The sequence below is a fragment of the Hyperoodon ampullatus genome (genome assembly GCF_949752795.1).
Source record: "Hyperoodon ampullatus genome assembly, chromosome: 2".
NCBI lineage: Eukaryota > Metazoa > Chordata > Mammalia > Artiodactyla > Ziphiidae > Hyperoodon > Hyperoodon ampullatus.
The window spans coordinates 84048305-84066109 of record NC_136915.1 but is presented as its reverse complement, the minus strand read 5'-3'; the positions used below and the strand labels follow the sequence as shown (position 1 = coordinate 84066109).

General features: G+C 46.5%; 1 protein-coding gene across 1 annotated transcript in view; it reads left to right on the top strand.

The window, feature by feature from the left end:
- The window catches only part of ABCA4 (ATP binding cassette subfamily A member 4), a gene marked incomplete at both ends in the record, with an annotated part of 128000 nt that extends 111016 nt beyond the window's left edge, over window positions 1–16984 (top strand). The window contains 11 exons of the mRNA XM_079721379.1: window positions 1563–1686; window positions 2042–2171; window positions 4552–4672; window positions 5098–5160; window positions 6240–6346; window positions 8341–8482; window positions 12024–12158; window positions 12920–13023; window positions 13110–13202; window positions 14954–15203; window positions 16706–16984. Of these exons, the coding sequence (XP_079577505.1) occupies window positions 1563–1686; window positions 2042–2171; window positions 4552–4672; window positions 5098–5160; window positions 6240–6346; window positions 8341–8482; window positions 12024–12158; window positions 12920–13023; window positions 13110–13202; window positions 14954–15203; window positions 16706–16984 (1548 nt within the window). The remainder of the gene's footprint in view (window positions 1–1562; window positions 1687–2041; window positions 2172–4551; window positions 4673–5097; window positions 5161–6239; window positions 6347–8340; window positions 8483–12023; window positions 12159–12919; window positions 13024–13109; window positions 13203–14953; window positions 15204–16705) is intronic.
- Between the last annotated feature and the right edge of the window lie 821 nt (window positions 16985–17805).

The following is a 17805-nucleotide window of genomic DNA, read 5'->3' as shown; positions in this document are numbered from 1 at the left end:
AAAGCAACTCAAAACATCCTCCCTCCTGCGGGCTGCACTCATTTAGCCAACAATTACTGAGCACACCCCCTCCCCTGCATTAAAAAAAAAAAAAAAAAAAAAGCTGGTTTCTTTCACCTAAACTGTGGAATAGGTGCTGCAGAAATTCCCAGGATGCCACAGGAGGCTCCCCAGGTCCCAGAGGCATCCACTAGGTAAGCACCATGTGATGGATGTGCTGATATAAATGAGCATGGCCCCAGGAACTCCCCTTCCAGTCAAATGACCTGCACACCAAGTTAGGAACTGATATAAACCACAGTACGTGACATTCCATAAGACAGTGTATGGCAGAACATCAAAGGAGCAAGACAGATAAAACACTACAGACCAGAGTGGGCCAAAACAGCTGGACTATGGGGGTCAAGAGGATCTTGGTAGAGGAATTCAGTTTGAGCCTGGCCTGGAATAAGTAGGATTTTATTATCCCATTTAATAAACAGTGAGGTACCTACTATGAACTCATCATGTGTAAGGTGTTTAGGAAGGACACCAAAATGATTTGGACCCAGTTCCTGTTCTCTGGGGACCACTGACTAGTGCAGAAAATAGGCAGGTAAAAAAATAATTAATCATGGCGATGTGGTAAGTCCTGTAAGAGAGGATTGGATATCTTACCATGGGAACCTGAAAAGGCTTATGAGAGAAGGGGTTACTTGAGCTAGCTTTCTAAAGAAGGGCAGGAATCTGCCAGAGAGCAGGAGGGGAAAGAGCATTCTTTCCAGCTAATAGCAATGGTTAATAGAAGCTACAAGTGCAAAGGCCTAGAGGCAAAAGAGCATAGTTCCTTCCAGGAGTAGTGGGGTGGGACCGTGAGGAGGGGTAGATAGAAGGAGATGGGGTAACGTAAGCAAAAGTTCGGGGGCTGGAGAGGAAGGAGGTTGTGCAGCAGGGATGGGCCAGAAGAGTGGGTCAGCCTCACCCCCTCGGTGTCCCCTCTGCCTGACCCTGACACTTGAGGCTAAGGCAGCAAACACCTTCTACCACCTGAAAACAAGTCCCCACAACTCAACCCAGACACCAGGGGAAGTCTCCAGCCGTCTTTTCTGCTGGTGACAGTTGCAGACAGCTGTAGCTGTCCTGTGGGGGCTGAGAAGCAGAGCTAGAAGATGCTCAGGGCCCCTCTCCCGTTTGGTACAAGCTAGGCTAAGATATTTCCAGTGACAGAGCCTCAGCCCCCAGTGTGGCTCACAGCTGTACCAAAGGAGAGAGACTTGGGCCACACTCCCAGCAGCTGCCTCTCCTGGTAACAAAAGCCTTAGAGGGTTCCTGTGTGCTGTCAAAGTGAGTCTGCAGCGAAAGCTCCTCAAGCAGGCTGCCGGCTAGAGGCACCTCCTGTGAGTATTCCAAAACTTCCTATCTGCTTGACAAATCCCCCGGTAGCCAGTCTGGCTGCTACGTCTCCTCTGGCTACAGGCCTTCCACTGGTCCTAGTCTGTGAGGGCATCCAGGCCCCACCCCGCTCAGGAGGGGCAGCCAAGCTTGGCCTCCATCACTGACTGTCCTGCTTTTCTGTATTTCAGACACTGCTCAGGCTCAGTGCCGTGCTGAGGAAGCTGCTCCTTATCTTCCCCCACTTCTGCCTGGGCCGGGGCCTCATTGACCTGGCACTGAGCCAGGCTGTGACAGACGTCTATGCCCGGTTTGGTGGGTAGCAGTCACATGGCCCTGTATCCTCCAAGGCCAGGAGGGCTGCAGTGGGATTTCCTGCAGCCTGGGCTGGGGCTGGGGGCACCTGGTTGGTCTGGGATTTTCCGGACACTAGAGGAATCAGAGTGCCTCCGTTCCCATGGCTAAGGAGGCTAGGAGGGGTCAAGGGCAGTTCCTACACTTCCCTGCTCTCACTTGAGGAGCCAGTATGAGACTCGGGTTTGGCTCTGACTTAATCCCTTGCATAAGGCCTGGTCTAGCTGAGCCTAGTGTTGTAACTAGGTCTTTGAGGACAGCTGGGGCAGTTAAGTGGACTTAATTCCTGTCGATTTCCGGTGGCCTCCATCCCCAGGTGAGGAGCACTCTTCAAATCCGTTCCAGTGGGACCTGATTGGGAAGAACCTGGTTGCCATGGCAGTAGAAGGGTTCGTGTACTTCCTCCTGACCCTCCTCATCCAGAACCAATTCTTCTTCAGCCTATGGTACGCTCGCACCACTGCCCTGAGGGTACCAAGGCCAGCTCCTTGTGCCTGTCAGTCAGGGAACTTGATTTCACATCCAAATGGTCATCTCTTTCCTCATGAGCCCCACTCCATAAAGTTTTTTATGCTCTTGAAGCCTGGCTTGTTCTGAATAACACAAGGAGAGGTACATTAAAATAGGCACATGAGAATTTGCTCGTATTTAAAGTTTAAACTTTAAAGTGTTTAAAATACAATGCTATTAATTTCAATCACTAATATTTAATCCCATTCATTTAAGAAACAGATAGTCATATTAAATTGGATCATAGCGCATTGCAAATGATAATGATTCATTGGTATCCAAAGTACTAGGAAATAGATTTATGCATTCATGAGAAAATAGACAAAGCGGGCCCCTATGCTAGTTAGAGATTTGAGAATGGGGACAGGGCAGGGAAGGAAGGGAGTAATATGGGGGTGACATTCGGGGTGAAGGCAGCCAGGTGCAGTGTGGAGCAGGTGGGGCAGTGATTGTGCCCCCCTGGTTGGGGAAGAAGGGGGTTCCTGCCAACCCTGACCCACCCCAGCTGTGCCGTTCTTCCCATGCTCTTGCCTGAGGCCCTGCATCACTCTAAAGTGGGTGCTCAACTTTCCAGAAGGCAGCCCCCTCTGCAACCCAGGCTGACATTTACTGGGCTCAGCCCAGCGGCCCAGATTGCAAATCACGGGGCACTCAGAAGAAGCTTTCCCTGACAGTGTTTGTCTCTTATCCTCTCATCCTCTCAGGCTGAATGTGCTCACATGTAAATAAAGATTCAGAGGACTTGTCTTTAGGTTTTGATCCACAGGGAATTGAATTGTTGGAAAGAGACTGAATGAGATAATGGGTGTCAGCACACTTAGAATAAAACAACATGGCCAGTACGTGGTTCTAGTGTGGGAAAGACAGTGTGAGGAGTCGCTGTCCCCGGGAGCCTCTGCCCTTACAGGACCCCCGCAGCTTTGGCCACATCTTAGGGGGCCTGGGGCGGGAGAGGGGGAGGAGTTATTTACTAAAACAGACTCATTAGCTTCAGACTCTGGTGTCAGCACCATTGAGCATGTCCTGCTGCATTAGGCCGGAAAGAAGACCAGAGAAGTCTTCCACAGTCTCTGGCTTCAAGAAGACAGCCATGCCCATACTGAGAAGCAACCAGGAAAAGAGAGGAAGGAGAGGGAGGAAGAAGAGGTGCTCTTGGTAGAGGACGTGCCTGCCTGTGGGGAGTTCAGGATGTCCGTGAAAGGAGAGGGTGAGGGGGATGAGAGATGGGCCTGGAGAGGAGGGCAGAGCCATGTGGTGAAATGCCCCCACCTCGGTGAGGACCTAGAATTTAAGGCTGAGGGCAGCAGAAAGCTGTTGGGGTGTTTTGCTCAGGGGAATGACATGATCTGCCGGGGTTAGAAGGGGAGAGACCAGACAGGAGCCCGCTTTGGCACCCAGGCGTGAGACAGTGGTAACCTGAAAAGGAATGGGGGCATTAGGAGATGGAGTAAAAGAAGTTGATTGGATAAATAGTAGGAAGTCTGTTAGACAGTACTTAGTAATGAACTGGATATGGCCAGGGAGGAAGGAAGGAAAACATGGAGGTCAAGGTGCTCAGGGTGGGTTTCAGAGAAGACGCTGTGCTTTTAAGGACGAGGAGGATTCTGCTCCGCAGGGCAGGAGAATGAGAACACTGAGCCACTGGCGATGCCTGCGGGGGCTCGAGCTGGGAAAGGCTAACGTGGGCTGGGGACCATGGGTAGATCAAATGGTTGGCGGAGGCGTTAGTCCAAGAGATAAATGGGAAGAGTAGGTGGAGCCTGACTGCAGGGCTCTGGGATTTCAGCTGAGGAGTTAGGGCTTTAACGTACAGCTGATGGAGGACTATGGCTGGGGTCATGAGATAACCTGATGGACTAAAAGAAGTGGGAGGCTTGGGCACTAGTAACTATCATTTGCTGAGTGCTTGCCATAGATGAAGGGTTTTTTCATGATAACAGCTCTCAGGTTAGGAGCCTTGCCTCTGTGCCAGACACTGTGCCAAGTGCATCTCCACCACAATCCCATGAGGCACACGCTCTTACCAGCCCCTCCCTATCTTATGGTTGAGGGAGGTGAGGTTTGGAGGGGTTCGGTGACATGCCCAGAGTCACACGTGGGAAGTCCAGGACTGGAGCCCAGGGCAGACTCTGGACTCGAGCACTTGCCCTCTCTGCCTAATGCCTCTCCTGTGGGGAGTCCTTTTGAGAGTTCAAGCCTGCAGGGGTGGAAGGCCAGGCTGGGGCAGAAGCCAGGGAATGGGAAGAATGTCAGAGGAAAAGAACGGTGCCAAGGATGCTGTACACCAGCCCACTCTGTCTTCTTTTCTTCATCTAGGACTACCGAGCCTGCTAAGGAGCCTATCATAGATGAAGATGATGATGTGGCTGAAGAAAGACAAAGAATTATTAGTGGAGGAAATAAAACTGATATCTTAAGGCTAAATGAACTAACCAAGGTAAGGGAATAGTTGCCGGCATGTTAGTTTGGAGGTGCCAGTTGGACCAGGGATGGCACCACGTTGTAATTTGCCTTCTGTAGAATAAGCAATATGCTTATCCAAGCAATTCCTTTCCCTAATTTTATGTGAGGTTATAAAACCTCTGTATTATAACTTGTGTTCCAAGAACACTCAATGCACTTTCCCTAGTGTTCATCTTGGGCACGGACACAGGGCCTCAGTGACAGCCACTGCAACTGAGCCCCGCTAATCTTCCTCCGTTCCATTTCCACACAGGGGGTCAGCTTCGAGACTCAGTGCTCACAGCACCTCTCTGCACATTCGTGTCAAAATGTAACCTTCGCCTAAACCATCCTTTGCTCTCTTACCCTCCCTACTTAACCCTCTCTCAGTCCTCAGTTCACTTTCTCTGGATCTTACAGATTTATTCAGGCAGCTCCAGCCCAGCGGTGGACAGGCTGTGTGTGGGAGTCCGCCCCGGAGAGGTGGGTACTCTGCAGGCCACATGTGAAAGGGCCTCAGAAAATCAGCTCCTATACATGTCTCTGGTCTCCTCTCAAGCAGAGCTGGCCAGTAGACATAAAACATGTGCCACCGTAGGTCAGGTCATTCTGATTTTCTAGTAGCCACAGGAAAAAAGTAAAAGCAGGTGAAATTGATCTTAATCATTAATTTTATCCAATATATCTGAAATAGTATCACTTCAGATATATTCAGATGTATATTCAGATGTAATTCATATAAAACATTATTTATGAGATATTTTACATTCCTTTTTGTTATTGTTCTAAGTCTTCAAAATCTAGTGTGTGTTTTACCTTATAGCACACGTAGATACATTTCAAGTGCTCAGTAGCCACTGTCAAGGAGGAAAACTTCTCCTTCCTACTACCCTCTTAGGTTCTGGGGCTGGGGCTGGGTCTCTGTCAACTGGCCTGACCAAAGGCCGGTTAACAGGAGAAAAACAAAGAGAAGTTTGTTAGCATGTGTACCGTACATACACAGGGGAGAGGACTACCCCAAAGTGGTGGTTAGAACTTGGGCTTATGTAGCATCTTAGCAAAGGAACAATACATTTTTAGGGAAGTTGCAAGACAAAGGAAAGGGACTTATAGTTTCTAGGGTGGCAAATTGTAGGAAGGCAAGTATATGGGTAACTAATGGTAGATTAAAGGCTAGTTAGTAAAGTTTGTTATATAGATTCCTCTGGTTTCATCTCCAAGCTGTTAAGAGTCTAAAGTTGTCTCCAGTGATTAATTTTTGTCTATCTTGGTAGAGAGGCAAGGGAAACACCTTGTAAATGTATGTCCTGCTTTGAAGCAAATAGGGGGGAGGGCAGAGAGCTTTTCTTATATCTGCTTCTTCTCATTTGCCTTCGGCTCAAAAGCATCCTTATGCCAAAGTGGCACATTCTGCTGCCTTACACCGTACATGGCTAGTGACCTCCACAAAGGCAGCACAGGCCTAAAATGCCTCCCCCCACCCCACACACTTGCCCCAGGGCCTGACACTCCAGACCTTCCTGGGCTCTAGGGCGAGGCCAATTCTGTGTGTTCTCCCTCAGTGCTTTGGCCTCCTGGGAGTGAATGGAGCTGGCAAAACAACCACATTCAAGATGCTCACTGGGGACATCACAGTGACGTCAGGTGATGCCACTGTCGCAGGCAAGAGGTGAGTGTCCTGCTCATCCTGTCTCAGGGTGTCTCTCCCAGGTCCTAAGCCACGTCCTTGTCCCACCATAGGAAGGGTAAGCATTGACCCTGTATCTGAGGGTGACTCTGAGAGTCTGAAAGACATTTGCAGAAGGGTGGACCTCCCAGAGGACATGGTCCAAAAAGTCTAAGACATAGACTCTCTGGAAAATTTAATTGAATTGTGATTGTTAAAGAGATTCCTCTGTTAGCGTGAATTCTAGGAAAGCTCTGAGAAGCACCAAATGAGTGGTTCTTAGTCTTTTGTGGTTCATAAACATCTCACCCTTTGATCATCCGATGAACACACGTACCTTCTTCCTATAAAAATACACCATTGTTTCCCATTACCTCTCTTCCTACGTTCTTTGCATTTTGGGGAATTTACTGAGCCCTGAAGCACATTTATGACCCTACAGGAACTCCTAGACCCCAGGTTAAGAACCTCTGTGATGACACATCCTTTCTCTCGGTTGAGTTTCTAGATGGGGGATGGTTTGGGGCCCTCAGAGGCCTTATTCTGCATTGGCTATTTCTGTGTCAACACTTGGCTTTGCAGGCCAAGTTTCCTCTATAAAGGGAAAACTGGCATGTACCCTTGGATTCTGGGAGGGTGCCTGCTGCTCTCTGAAATAAGGAGGATGGAAACAGACTGGTCATCCACAGGACAGTACAGAGAACATGAGCCTGCACTTGTCTGCCTCTTTCCAGGCTTCCCCTTGAACAGCAGAGCTCACACACATTAGATGTGCCCAGAGAAACTCTCTGTCCCGGTTTATGGGTGGAGTTGGGCACTGCTGATATCTAACCAGCTTCTGCTTGACTAGGGAAAGCCATCCTCAATATGGCCCAATGCTCCCTGGGTAGGGAGAGTCCTAAGCATTCTTCACTGGCTCAAATAGGATGAATTTGGTTCCCCAGCCATCCCTGTTGGGTCTAGAGCAAAGGGAATGGCAGAGGTGGAGCCATGGCTGGGTCTATCTCATCTTCAGATCTAGCTTAGCCAAGCAAATGACTTCATGATGGTAACAAAGGGGAAAGGGCAGGGAGTGGAGGGCAGGGGGATGTAATAGGTTTTACCATGAGACATCAAGTTATAGTCCAAGAGAGACACGGATGCCCAGAAGGTAAAACCAAGACAGAAGCTAGAAAGAACGTATAGGTTTAAGACACAGGATTCAGCTTCTTCAGTGGAGTAGTTCCTATGAATTTGGTGAAGTACCCTCCTTGCTTCTCTGGGTGGTTTTAATTGGCCCAGCCATACCTAAGTAGTTTTTGTCATAGTGGGGAACTACATGGCCTCTCTCTGTCCCATCCTGTTGCATCCATCCTTTATTCACAGACCCTAAGCTATAAGAGAAGGGGGAAAGAAATTAGACCAGTCTATGGACAGTTTATTTTTTCATCAAAGCAATATATTTCTAGCAGGAGAGAATATATTGGTCAAAGGGAGTTGATAGACTCAGTTCATTCCATTTCTTCTTCTCTTCTGCCAGCCTCTTGCTCTAGGTGGTGATCTGATTGGTTCCTCTTTCACTGACTGTATCTCTGCCACTAAACACAAATGGAGAAATTTACTTCCATTGGAAAGCACACGTCTTCTCTAGCGACTTTCCAAATGTTTGAAAGGGATCAAAAACCACTAGTCATTTTCTTAAATTTGATCTTCCCTTTGTTTTTAAGAGGTGAACCAATCCAAAAGCATAGCTGTCTTTGGGTAGCAGGTATTCAGTTTATCCTAGACAGGGAAATGGGAGAATCTGACTGGATTCAAAGCTCAGAACTCCTGGAATTTATCAGTTTCTAACCAAACAGCCCCTGCTCTGATTGCTAAATGTCATGCACATTTCTAAAGCAAAATGGGAGAAGAGAAGAGGCAGCTTTCTTATCTTATTGGCAGAAACTCCTCCAGCCCTAGATCTCTGGTCACCCACTTTGTGAAGGAAACCTGCTAACTGCTTTTTCTTCTTGCAGTATTTTAACCAATATTTCTGACGTCCATCAAAGTATGGGCTACTGTCCTCAGTTTGATGCAATCGATGACCAGCTTACAGGGCGAGAACATCTTTACCTTTATGCCCGGCTTCGAGGTGTACCAGCAGAGAAAATCAAGAGGGTAAATAAACATGGTTTGTTATGGCTACTCGCAAACCTGTTTTATGAGAATGCGTTTATTTAGAGATGGGAAAGCTGGAGCACGCTATCCATTTATTCATTCAACAAATGCTCAACTGAGTGTCTGCTACATGTCAAGTACTGTTCTGGAAAACAAGGGTATAGCAGTGAACAAAACAGATAAAAAAAAGTCCTGCCCTAATATCTAACAAAACGATATAAACATTTACCCTTTGATCCAGTACAAAATGCATATGCACAAGGTTATTCACTGCATTTTACTCATAAAATATGGGAAACTAGCTAAATGTTCAGACATAGGAAATTGGCTGAATAATTTGTGATAAATACATACAATAAGGTCTTATGCAGCTGTAAAAAAAAAAAAAAACAAAGAAAATCTCTGTGAACTGATATGGAGTTCTTTCTAGGAGATATAGTTAAGTTAAAAAAGCAAAGTGCAAAAGAGAACATGTAGAATGCTAATTTTTAGTGTAAGAAAGTAGGAAAAATAAGAAAGCATAAATATGTCTGCTTATCTTTACAAATAAAAATATAGGAAGGATAAACTGGAAAACAATAAATGTAGTGGTCAGCAAGAGGGAAATGGGAGAAAATAACACTTCTCTCTGGGTATTTTTTTTTGTATAGTTTAAACTTTTAGAAGCATGTTAATGTTCTACATATTCAAAAAAATAAAACTAAATCAGTAAGAATGAAAAAGAGGTAAAAATGAAAACAGAAAGTAAATCCTAACACTGAAAGCAAACTAAAACAAATTAATACAATTTTATTTCAAATGAATGTAATAATCATACAGGAGGAGAGGAAAAGAACTAATACAAATAACTGATGATACAATACTTGACAGTATATCCTCAGTCTTGGACAGTTGGAGCAGAAAGAAAGAGCTACAAGCAAATTAGGAGCTCTTTTTAGTTGATTTGTTTCTTATAGTGGCATGGGAAAAGCAATTCTGAAACAATTTTACATGTTTTATAGGACTAAGTAAATGAATAAATGTGTTTATGTTGTTTGGAGCCAGAGTTCTCAATGTGGAAGAAGAGACATACAAATATGAAAAGGGGAAAAGTAAGAAAGAATCCTGTAAGAATGGATTGGAATTGGAGCTATTACTGTGAACTCATGAAAATAGTTGTGTGCTTATGTTTGTGCATGCATGCCATATGTACTCATGTATATTGTACATATGTGTACATAGGTATGTGCGTGTGTGTGTATGTTTGTGTGTGCATATATCTGTCCTCTGAAAAGGCCAAGAAGCAAAAATACCCCAGTAAAAGTGAGTATACCTAAGTGTCCAGATTTTGATCTCTAATACCATTCCCCACTAAAAGGAATTATGACTCTTCAGACAACTGACAAATTCCAGGGCTGAGACACCATAGGTAAAATGAGCCTGGAACATCTTATTATGTCAGGAAGTAAAGAGTGCTTTAAAAAAAAATGATAGAGGTATGTCATAAGTGCACAGGAGCCATCTTGAAGGGGCTCCCAATGGCCAAATGTGGGACTATTTAAGCATCAACATAATTAAATACCATGACAATTATAAAACATTGGAGGAAAAGTAGGGATTTATAACTCCATATTGTTAAGTAGATAAGTAAATAATCAGGAGAGAAGGGGTGGTCCTTGCCTACAGTCAAATGCTGAGAGCCAGCTAGTTAGTGTACAGGAAGTTGCAGAGCTCAAAAATCATTTTGCAAGGATCAGAGTAAAGACTGGGTTGTGACAAGATTTGTGGTTGCTGAGTCTAGGGGAAATTTTTTATGAAAAGCAAGATATTTTTATGGCTTAAAAGTATCTCCCACAGATTGCTTATTGGTTGTGAGGGGGAAGCCTGATAATCTTACAGTGGAGAAATTAGACAACACTTTAACTGGGTGCTCAAAACCACCGTCACCACTGAGGGTCAGATGGACATCCCATACCCCTAGATGTGATACCCTGAGAAGGACACAACTTCACCTACAGAATATTCTGATTGGGATGCATAACCTGAACCTTATCATGAGGAAACATTTGACAAGATCTAGAGAAACATTCTATTAATATATATATATATATATGTATATATGGGTTGTATTCTTAAAAATTATCAAAGTCATAAAAGACATGGAATGGCAGAGAAATCCTATGGAGATGTTCCTGATCACAGGGGCTAAGTAGACACAGTGACTGAGTAATGTACCCTACACTGCAGCCTGTACTGGAGAGAAAATAGTTCTGGAAAGGACATTACTGAGTGAATTGGCAAAATCAGACTGTGAAGGGTAATAATCTAGATAAAAGTATCATGACAATATTAAATTTACTGACAATCATAACTGTACTGTGGTTATGTAAGAGGATGTCCCTATACTTAGGAAATAGACACTGAAGTATTTAGGAATGAAGGGCCAAGTATAACTGACCCTCAGATGAGTCTGAAAACATTGTGTGTGTGTGTGTGTTTGTATTTTTGTGTGTGTAAGAGAAGGAGAGAGAAAAATAGAGACTAAGAGTCTATGAGTGTTCTTTGCACTATTCTTATTCTTACACGATTCTGTCAGTTGGGGACTATTCCAAATAAAAAGTAAAAAATGGAGCTTATATTCTAGTGGGAGGGACAGACACTAAAAAGATAAACAAGTAAAATATACAATACATTTGAGAGTAAAAAGTTCTTAGGGGAAAAATAAAACAGGGAAGAATTGTGGGGTATGCACTTTTAGGTAGGGTGGCCCAGGGACAGCTTCACAGAGGAAGTGACTTCTGAGTGAAGACCTGAGTGAACCATGTGGATATCTAGGGGAGGAACATTCCAGGTAGAGGTGCAGAAGGCAGAGGCATGGTGGGCCTGTCTCCAAGAGACCTCCCTAGCTTTCCTTCTGTGCACATGCACGTGCACACACGCACACACGGTATTCTCTATCATAGTTTACTGCTGAGTTCCCTCAAAGCGCTGTTACAATCTGTCATTATTCTGTGTATTTTGGTTGTCTGTCAACACCCCCTGCCATCTGTGAGTACAGCAGCAATGGCCATGTTCATCATTATTCTTTAGCACCCTTCTATGCCTGGTTCATAGAAGGTGCTCAATAAGTATATATTAGATGCACACACAAGACTGCAAGTGTGGCCGTGATGAGGGGTGGTATCAACAGGTCTGGGACCCACCATCTTCTTAAACAGACCCTAGGACTCTTCCTCTTCTACTCCTAGCCATAGTCCAGGACACTGGGTGAGAAGCATTGTCCAACTCTTGTAAAGCTGAAGGCCATTTCTCAGGGGGCTACACCCAACAAGTGTGGAGCAGACCAAACCACACGGAGATCTAAGGCCCACAGTGGAAAGGAGACATCTGGCCCTTGAAGGCCACGAGCCACCCCCTGAGCCAGCAGGTGGTCCTTTTTCAGCCTAGCTGGGTCTGTCATCCTGAAGGTGTGCGATCTGGGAACCCAAGACTTTGAGTTGGTGGAGGTTTGGGGTGTTTGCTTGTTTGTTTATCCCAAATGGGATTTCTTTCTCTTCCCTAGGTGACAAACTGGAGTATTCAGAGCTTGGGCCTGTCTCTCTACGCAGACTGCCTAGCCGGCACCTACAGTGCAGGCAATAAGCGGAAACTCTCCACAGCCATTGCACTGATAGGCTGCCCACTGCTGGTGCTACTGGTGAGCACCACCGGGACCACCAAAGGGCTTGCAAGAGCTGAGTGCTGCATCTCTGTTGTTGGGTCAGCAGATTTAGAAAACGCAGCGGGCTGTTTTTGTCTGGGTTGTTGCCTATTTTGCGCGTTTTGAGCATATCAGCCCAGTGTTTGGTTCACAGCTCTTGGGGGGAGATAGAGTCACAACACATTCTTACTGTGAGTTCCTGGGAAGCCTCTTGGGGGCTGCAGGCTCTAGCAGGGAAGTTCAACCCCTCTGTAGAATGTCAGGGACTGGTCAAAAATTTTTACTTCCTGACGAGGCCTGTTTGGGGTCCTAACTGGACAGGCACACTGGCCTGGAGCAACAGCTCATGTGGTTCTCACCAAAGCTGGACCAGGCCTGAGGGCCCCATACCCATGTAGTCTGGGGTTTATGAAGGCATGGATCACAGGCCTTGGAAGGACCCTGAAAATCACCTGAGCTATCTTCCTGCCTCCTTGCAAACATATACAGAGAGTTTTTTCCTTTTTTTAAGATAACTCTATAATTGCCTTAATCAACCTTAACCCATTCACGGGCTGAAACGGGTCTAGAGGTGTGCATGATGTTTCTTCACGGTCCTGATTCACCTCCCGCCTTCCATGCCCTGTGCTGGCTTCCCCGGGTCTTGCCCCACAGGGGAGTGAATTTGTGTTTTGTCTGCCAGAGAGCAGAGCTGCTCAGAGGGAGTCAGCCAAGGAGGGTGCCGGAACCAGCCCCCTGTCCTCTCTGCCTCCCCACAGGATGAGCCCACCACAGGCATGGACCCCCAGGCACGCCGCATGCTGTGGAACACCATCATGGGCATCATCAGAGAAGGGAGAGCCGTGGTCCTCACTTCCCACAGGCAAGAGATTCCCAGGGACTGGGGTGGAGCAGGCGGGCAATGGAGTCCAGTCCTCCCAGCCCTCACCTGCTCTCCCCCGCCCCCAGCATGGAAGAGTGCGAGGCCCTGTGTACCCGGCTTGCCATCATGGCGAAGGGCACCTTTCAGTGTCTGGGCACCATTCAGCACCTCAAGTACAAGTAAGGATGTGGTGGGGATTGCCTTTATTACCTTCTGGGGAGAAAGGGGCAGTCAACCAGGCCCTGTGCTCTCTATTAACATGTGGGGGAGTCCTGCTGCCCCCTCATCCCATGGGCAGAGGTGTCTGGGCCTCATTCCGCAGCAGTAGATGGAGAAAGCTGTTGTGCTGAATGTAACTCCTCTCTGTTGAGCTAACTGCCTATGGCTGAAGGCTCACCAAGTCTCCAGATGGGGATTATGATCGGGGCAAATGCAGAGCCCGGTTGGGATGAGGGAGGGTCACTACCACTGCCTAATTATCCCACCACTTAGCCCAACAGATCCAGAATCCATGACCCATTTAATAAGAGTCCACAACCACGGTAGGAATGATTCAGAGACCAAACGGCCCGAGCAATCAGTGTTCCTTTCTGCCATGTCATATGCTTTTGAATTTGAGAAATGACCATATATTATATGACAAACCAGCAATGCCAGTAATCTTCAGCAGGATTATCCCATCCCTGTAAGTTGTAGACTGCTGTAAATAATGTGTTATTAATAACAGTTTGTGTGCCAAAGCCGACAATCACTAAAAATAAGATTTTATTAAGAATGTCATGCTCCTTTGCCTTCTGATACGCTTTATAAACTATGAAGGGTGGACTTATAGTTATCACTCATTTATCAGAGATAAATGAGAGCCCAGGACAGAAAAGTCACCATGCCCGTTGGTGAAAGGAAGAGAACCTAACTCACCTCATCTACACCGAGACGCTTCATCTCCATGTATCCAGGAGAGTGTCTTGCACAATACACATCATGCTTCATACACATCATACAGATAAGTGGTTGAGAGGAAGGTCTAGTAGATTAGCTGCATTTGGGCACTTGACCCATGATATCTTGAGCAACTACAGCTTGCACACTACACAGATATCTAGGGGGACTTCAGCATGTGAGGTCACCAGACCCATGTCAGCAACTTACAGTGGTCACCTGCTGGAGACATGGTTGCTCCTTACTCCTTTCCCTCTCAGTCCTCAATATCCCCATGGGAGAGCACGTGAGAGGGAATGTTCCCATGTGGAGGATGGTCAATTTTCCGGGGCTGAAAGGTAAAGGCATTTTATTGTAAAGGGGAACGATCCTGGATCAGGGAGAGAGCACTGAAGTAAGTATACCCTGGTGTAAGTGTGAAGGGAAGCCAGCTAGCCATGCATTCACTCTGGTGGACCATTCTTTATCCACAGGTGGGTGACCTGGTGAGGGGAGGAGGGAAGCACCGATGGCCCTGGCCCTGGCACCTCCATTTGTTCTGGAAGCTTCCTCAGGGAAGAGCTGCCTTCCCAAACTTTGCTCCCACCAGACCAGTCTCTTAAAGGGCCAGGCAGTCTTTCCACCACCGAGTAAGCACTGGGCAGCCTGTGATCTCAGAACAGGGCTCAGACCACACTTGACTTCAGCAAGTATGTTAAAGGGCAAGGAGCAGGGAACACCCATGTCTCCAAGAGGTGGACACAGGAAGCTGTGACACATGTCTGGAGACCCACTTCACCACACAAGGCATTTAGACCTCTAAAAACTAGTATCAAACCACTTCTCCAGGAACCATCATGGCCCTTTTAATCCTAGTTTTAAACATGTACACTAGGTCTATAGTACATGCCTTTAATCCCCAATATTTTTCATGAGTCTAGTCCTCATTTCAGGATTACCTTAGACCCAACTGCTAACAGGCCTGTATCACACTGCCATGTGCTTCCCTCAGGTTTGGAGATGGCTACATCGTCACAATGAAAATCAAATCCCCGAAGGACGACTTGCTTCCCGACCTGGGTCCCGTGGAGCAGTTCTTCCAGGGGAACTTCCCAGGCAGCGTGCAGAGGGAGAGGCACTACAACATGCTGCAGTTCCAGGTCTCCTCCTCCTCCCTGGCCAGGATCTTCCGGCTGCTCGTCTCCCACAAGGACAGCCTGCTCATCGAGGAGTATTCAGTCACGCAGACCACGCTGGACCAGGCAAGGCCGAGAGGGCGCCACATGCAGAGCGGGGCCGGGCAGAGGCTGGGCTGGAATCCACACGAGAGCGAGGCAGGACATGCCCAAGTGCCAACACTCTAGTCTCTCTGTCCATTAGGGCAAAACTTGGAATATCAGAAATTGTTTTCTAACAATATTTCAGCCATCAGCAGACTTCACAGACCTTTTTACAGCATCCTTCCCAACAACTCTAGGACATTATTTCTCCTTCCTGGTTTGTGGTGGTGGCCATTTTTTTTCTTTTCAAATCAACTTTACTAATGCTTAATTTAAATACAATAGAAAGCACCCACTTAAAGTGTACAGTTCAGTGAGTTTTGATAAATATGTGCCATGTGTCAGGTTTTTTAAAGTGATCATTTTTTATTGTGGTAAAAAATATAAATATATATATATATATATCATAATTAACCTTTTTTTTTCTTTTTTTTTTTGTGGTACACGGGCCTCTCACTGTTGGGGCCTCTCCCGTTGCGGAGCACAGGCTCCAGACGCACAGGCTCAGCGGCCATGGCTCACCGGCCCAGCCGCTCCGCGGCATGTGGGATCTTCCCGGACCAGGGCACAAACCCGTGTCACCTGCATCGGCAGGCGGACTCTCAACCACTGTGCCACCAGGGAAGCCCATAATTAACCATTTTTAAGTGGCATTACACTTCAGTGGCATTAAGTATTGATAGATTCACATTGTTGTGCAACCATCACCACCATCCATCTCCAGAAATTTTTCATCTTCCCAGACTGAAACTCTGTATTCATCAAGCAATAACTCCCCAGTAACCACTCCCCCAGCCACTGGTAACCACCATTCTACTTCCTGTTGACTACTCCATGTACCTCATATAAGTGGAATCATACGATATTTGTTCTTTTGTGCCTAGCTTATTTCGGTTGACATAATGTCCTCAAGGTAAATCCACATGGTAGCATGTGTTAGAATATCCTTTCTTTTTAAAGTTGAATACTATTCAGTTGCGTGTATATGCCATGTTTTGTTTATCCATTCATCCATATGGACATTTGTTTCTGGGTTTTATTGGGGTTTTTTTGTTAAATAAACACCCTTAAAGACTATTCAGTAAAGCAGTGGAAATAGGCAAGTCTCTGTTTACCCTTTGAGAAGCTTCTTATCAGCATAAGCAGGTGGAGGCAGGGACAGGCACACTGAAGAGAGAAGAGAAAAGTGGGGAGATCAGCTCCTATTCTCCTGGCTTGGGATATTTTAGTTATTCCTTTAGAGTTTCAGGAGGACACCGGTAGCTGAGAATCTGCCTTGCCTTGTTGACCTTTTAATCCTCCTGTGGGCACTCCTTTGGCTTAGCTCACAATTCCAAGAAAAAGCCCTGTGCCCTGGGCAGGGCACAAGCTGCTCCAGCAGAGCTGTAGTTAACTGGGGAAACCAGAAAGCAAAGTGGGTGGGTGGGTGGAGGGCACCATTTTCTGGAAACATCTACCTACTCTTGCTCTTCCCCTGCCTCCAGGTGTTTGTGAACTTTGCTAAGCAGCAGACTGAAACTCATGACCTCCCTTTGCACCCTCGAGCTGCTGGAGCCCGTCGACAGGCCAAGGTACCCCTGCTACCCCTTCCCCATCCCCTGCTTGAGGCAGATTCTTGGCTCAGGGACCCAACTGGTCCACTGGGCCTGCGGGGCCTCAAGGCCCAGATATGCCTCCTGCAGAGAGCCCCGCCCATACCAGACCCCCACCGCCACCCTGCCTCTCCTCACCTGTCCTGTGCTGCAGGACTTTTCAATCGGTAGTTGTGTAGATTCCTTTTATAATCAGGAAACCTTTGGGTGGTATGGGAGAGCATTTTTGAAAAGAACTTTCCCGCATAGTTTTGCTTACAGCAAAAAAGCACTTGGATTTTGGAAATAAGCAGGGAAGATAGGAGAGAATATTAAAACATTTCAGTTGTTGGGATACTTGACATACATGTCTGATCATATGTTTGAGTTTCAAAGGAAGGAAATTAACTGGCACTCATTTCAGTGGTGGACTCGTTTGGTTAGAGCAAGACTTGTTGTCTGTTTTGTGAAGAGGGCTCTTTGTTCTTTATCAAAATTATCAAGACGATGAAGGAAGAAACAACAGAAGGTATGCATCCTGGCCTGTGATAACTCTCGGGGTAGGTGCCTCCAGGTTCCTGCCCTGACACAGCGCCCCATGTAAGGAGCACATTAATCCTAGTTCCCCAGAAAGAGAACAAGAGAGATCTGGAGAAAGTTCTGGAGGAGGTGCCAGGATCCAGGTGCCTTGGCCTAAGCTTGGGATATTAAAGGGTCCAATTAACTCAGCCATCCTCTCCTGACTTACCTGGAGAGTAAATCAAATAAAAGCAAAGCATTTTCCCAATAAACAAAGAATGCAAAGCCTTATTTCCCATGAAGTTCTCATTCCTCCCACCAGTTTCTTGATTGCAAGAAAAACCAAGTATAGGTAATGACTGAAACACTCCTTTCCAAAGCACAGCTTGGGATGAATTTTTCCCCTTTCTCTTGACCAGTGGAGACCTAATGGCTACTTAGCAAAGCTGACTTTCCCCAGAAATGCCTAAGTAAAGGCACCAGGGAAAGTGAGT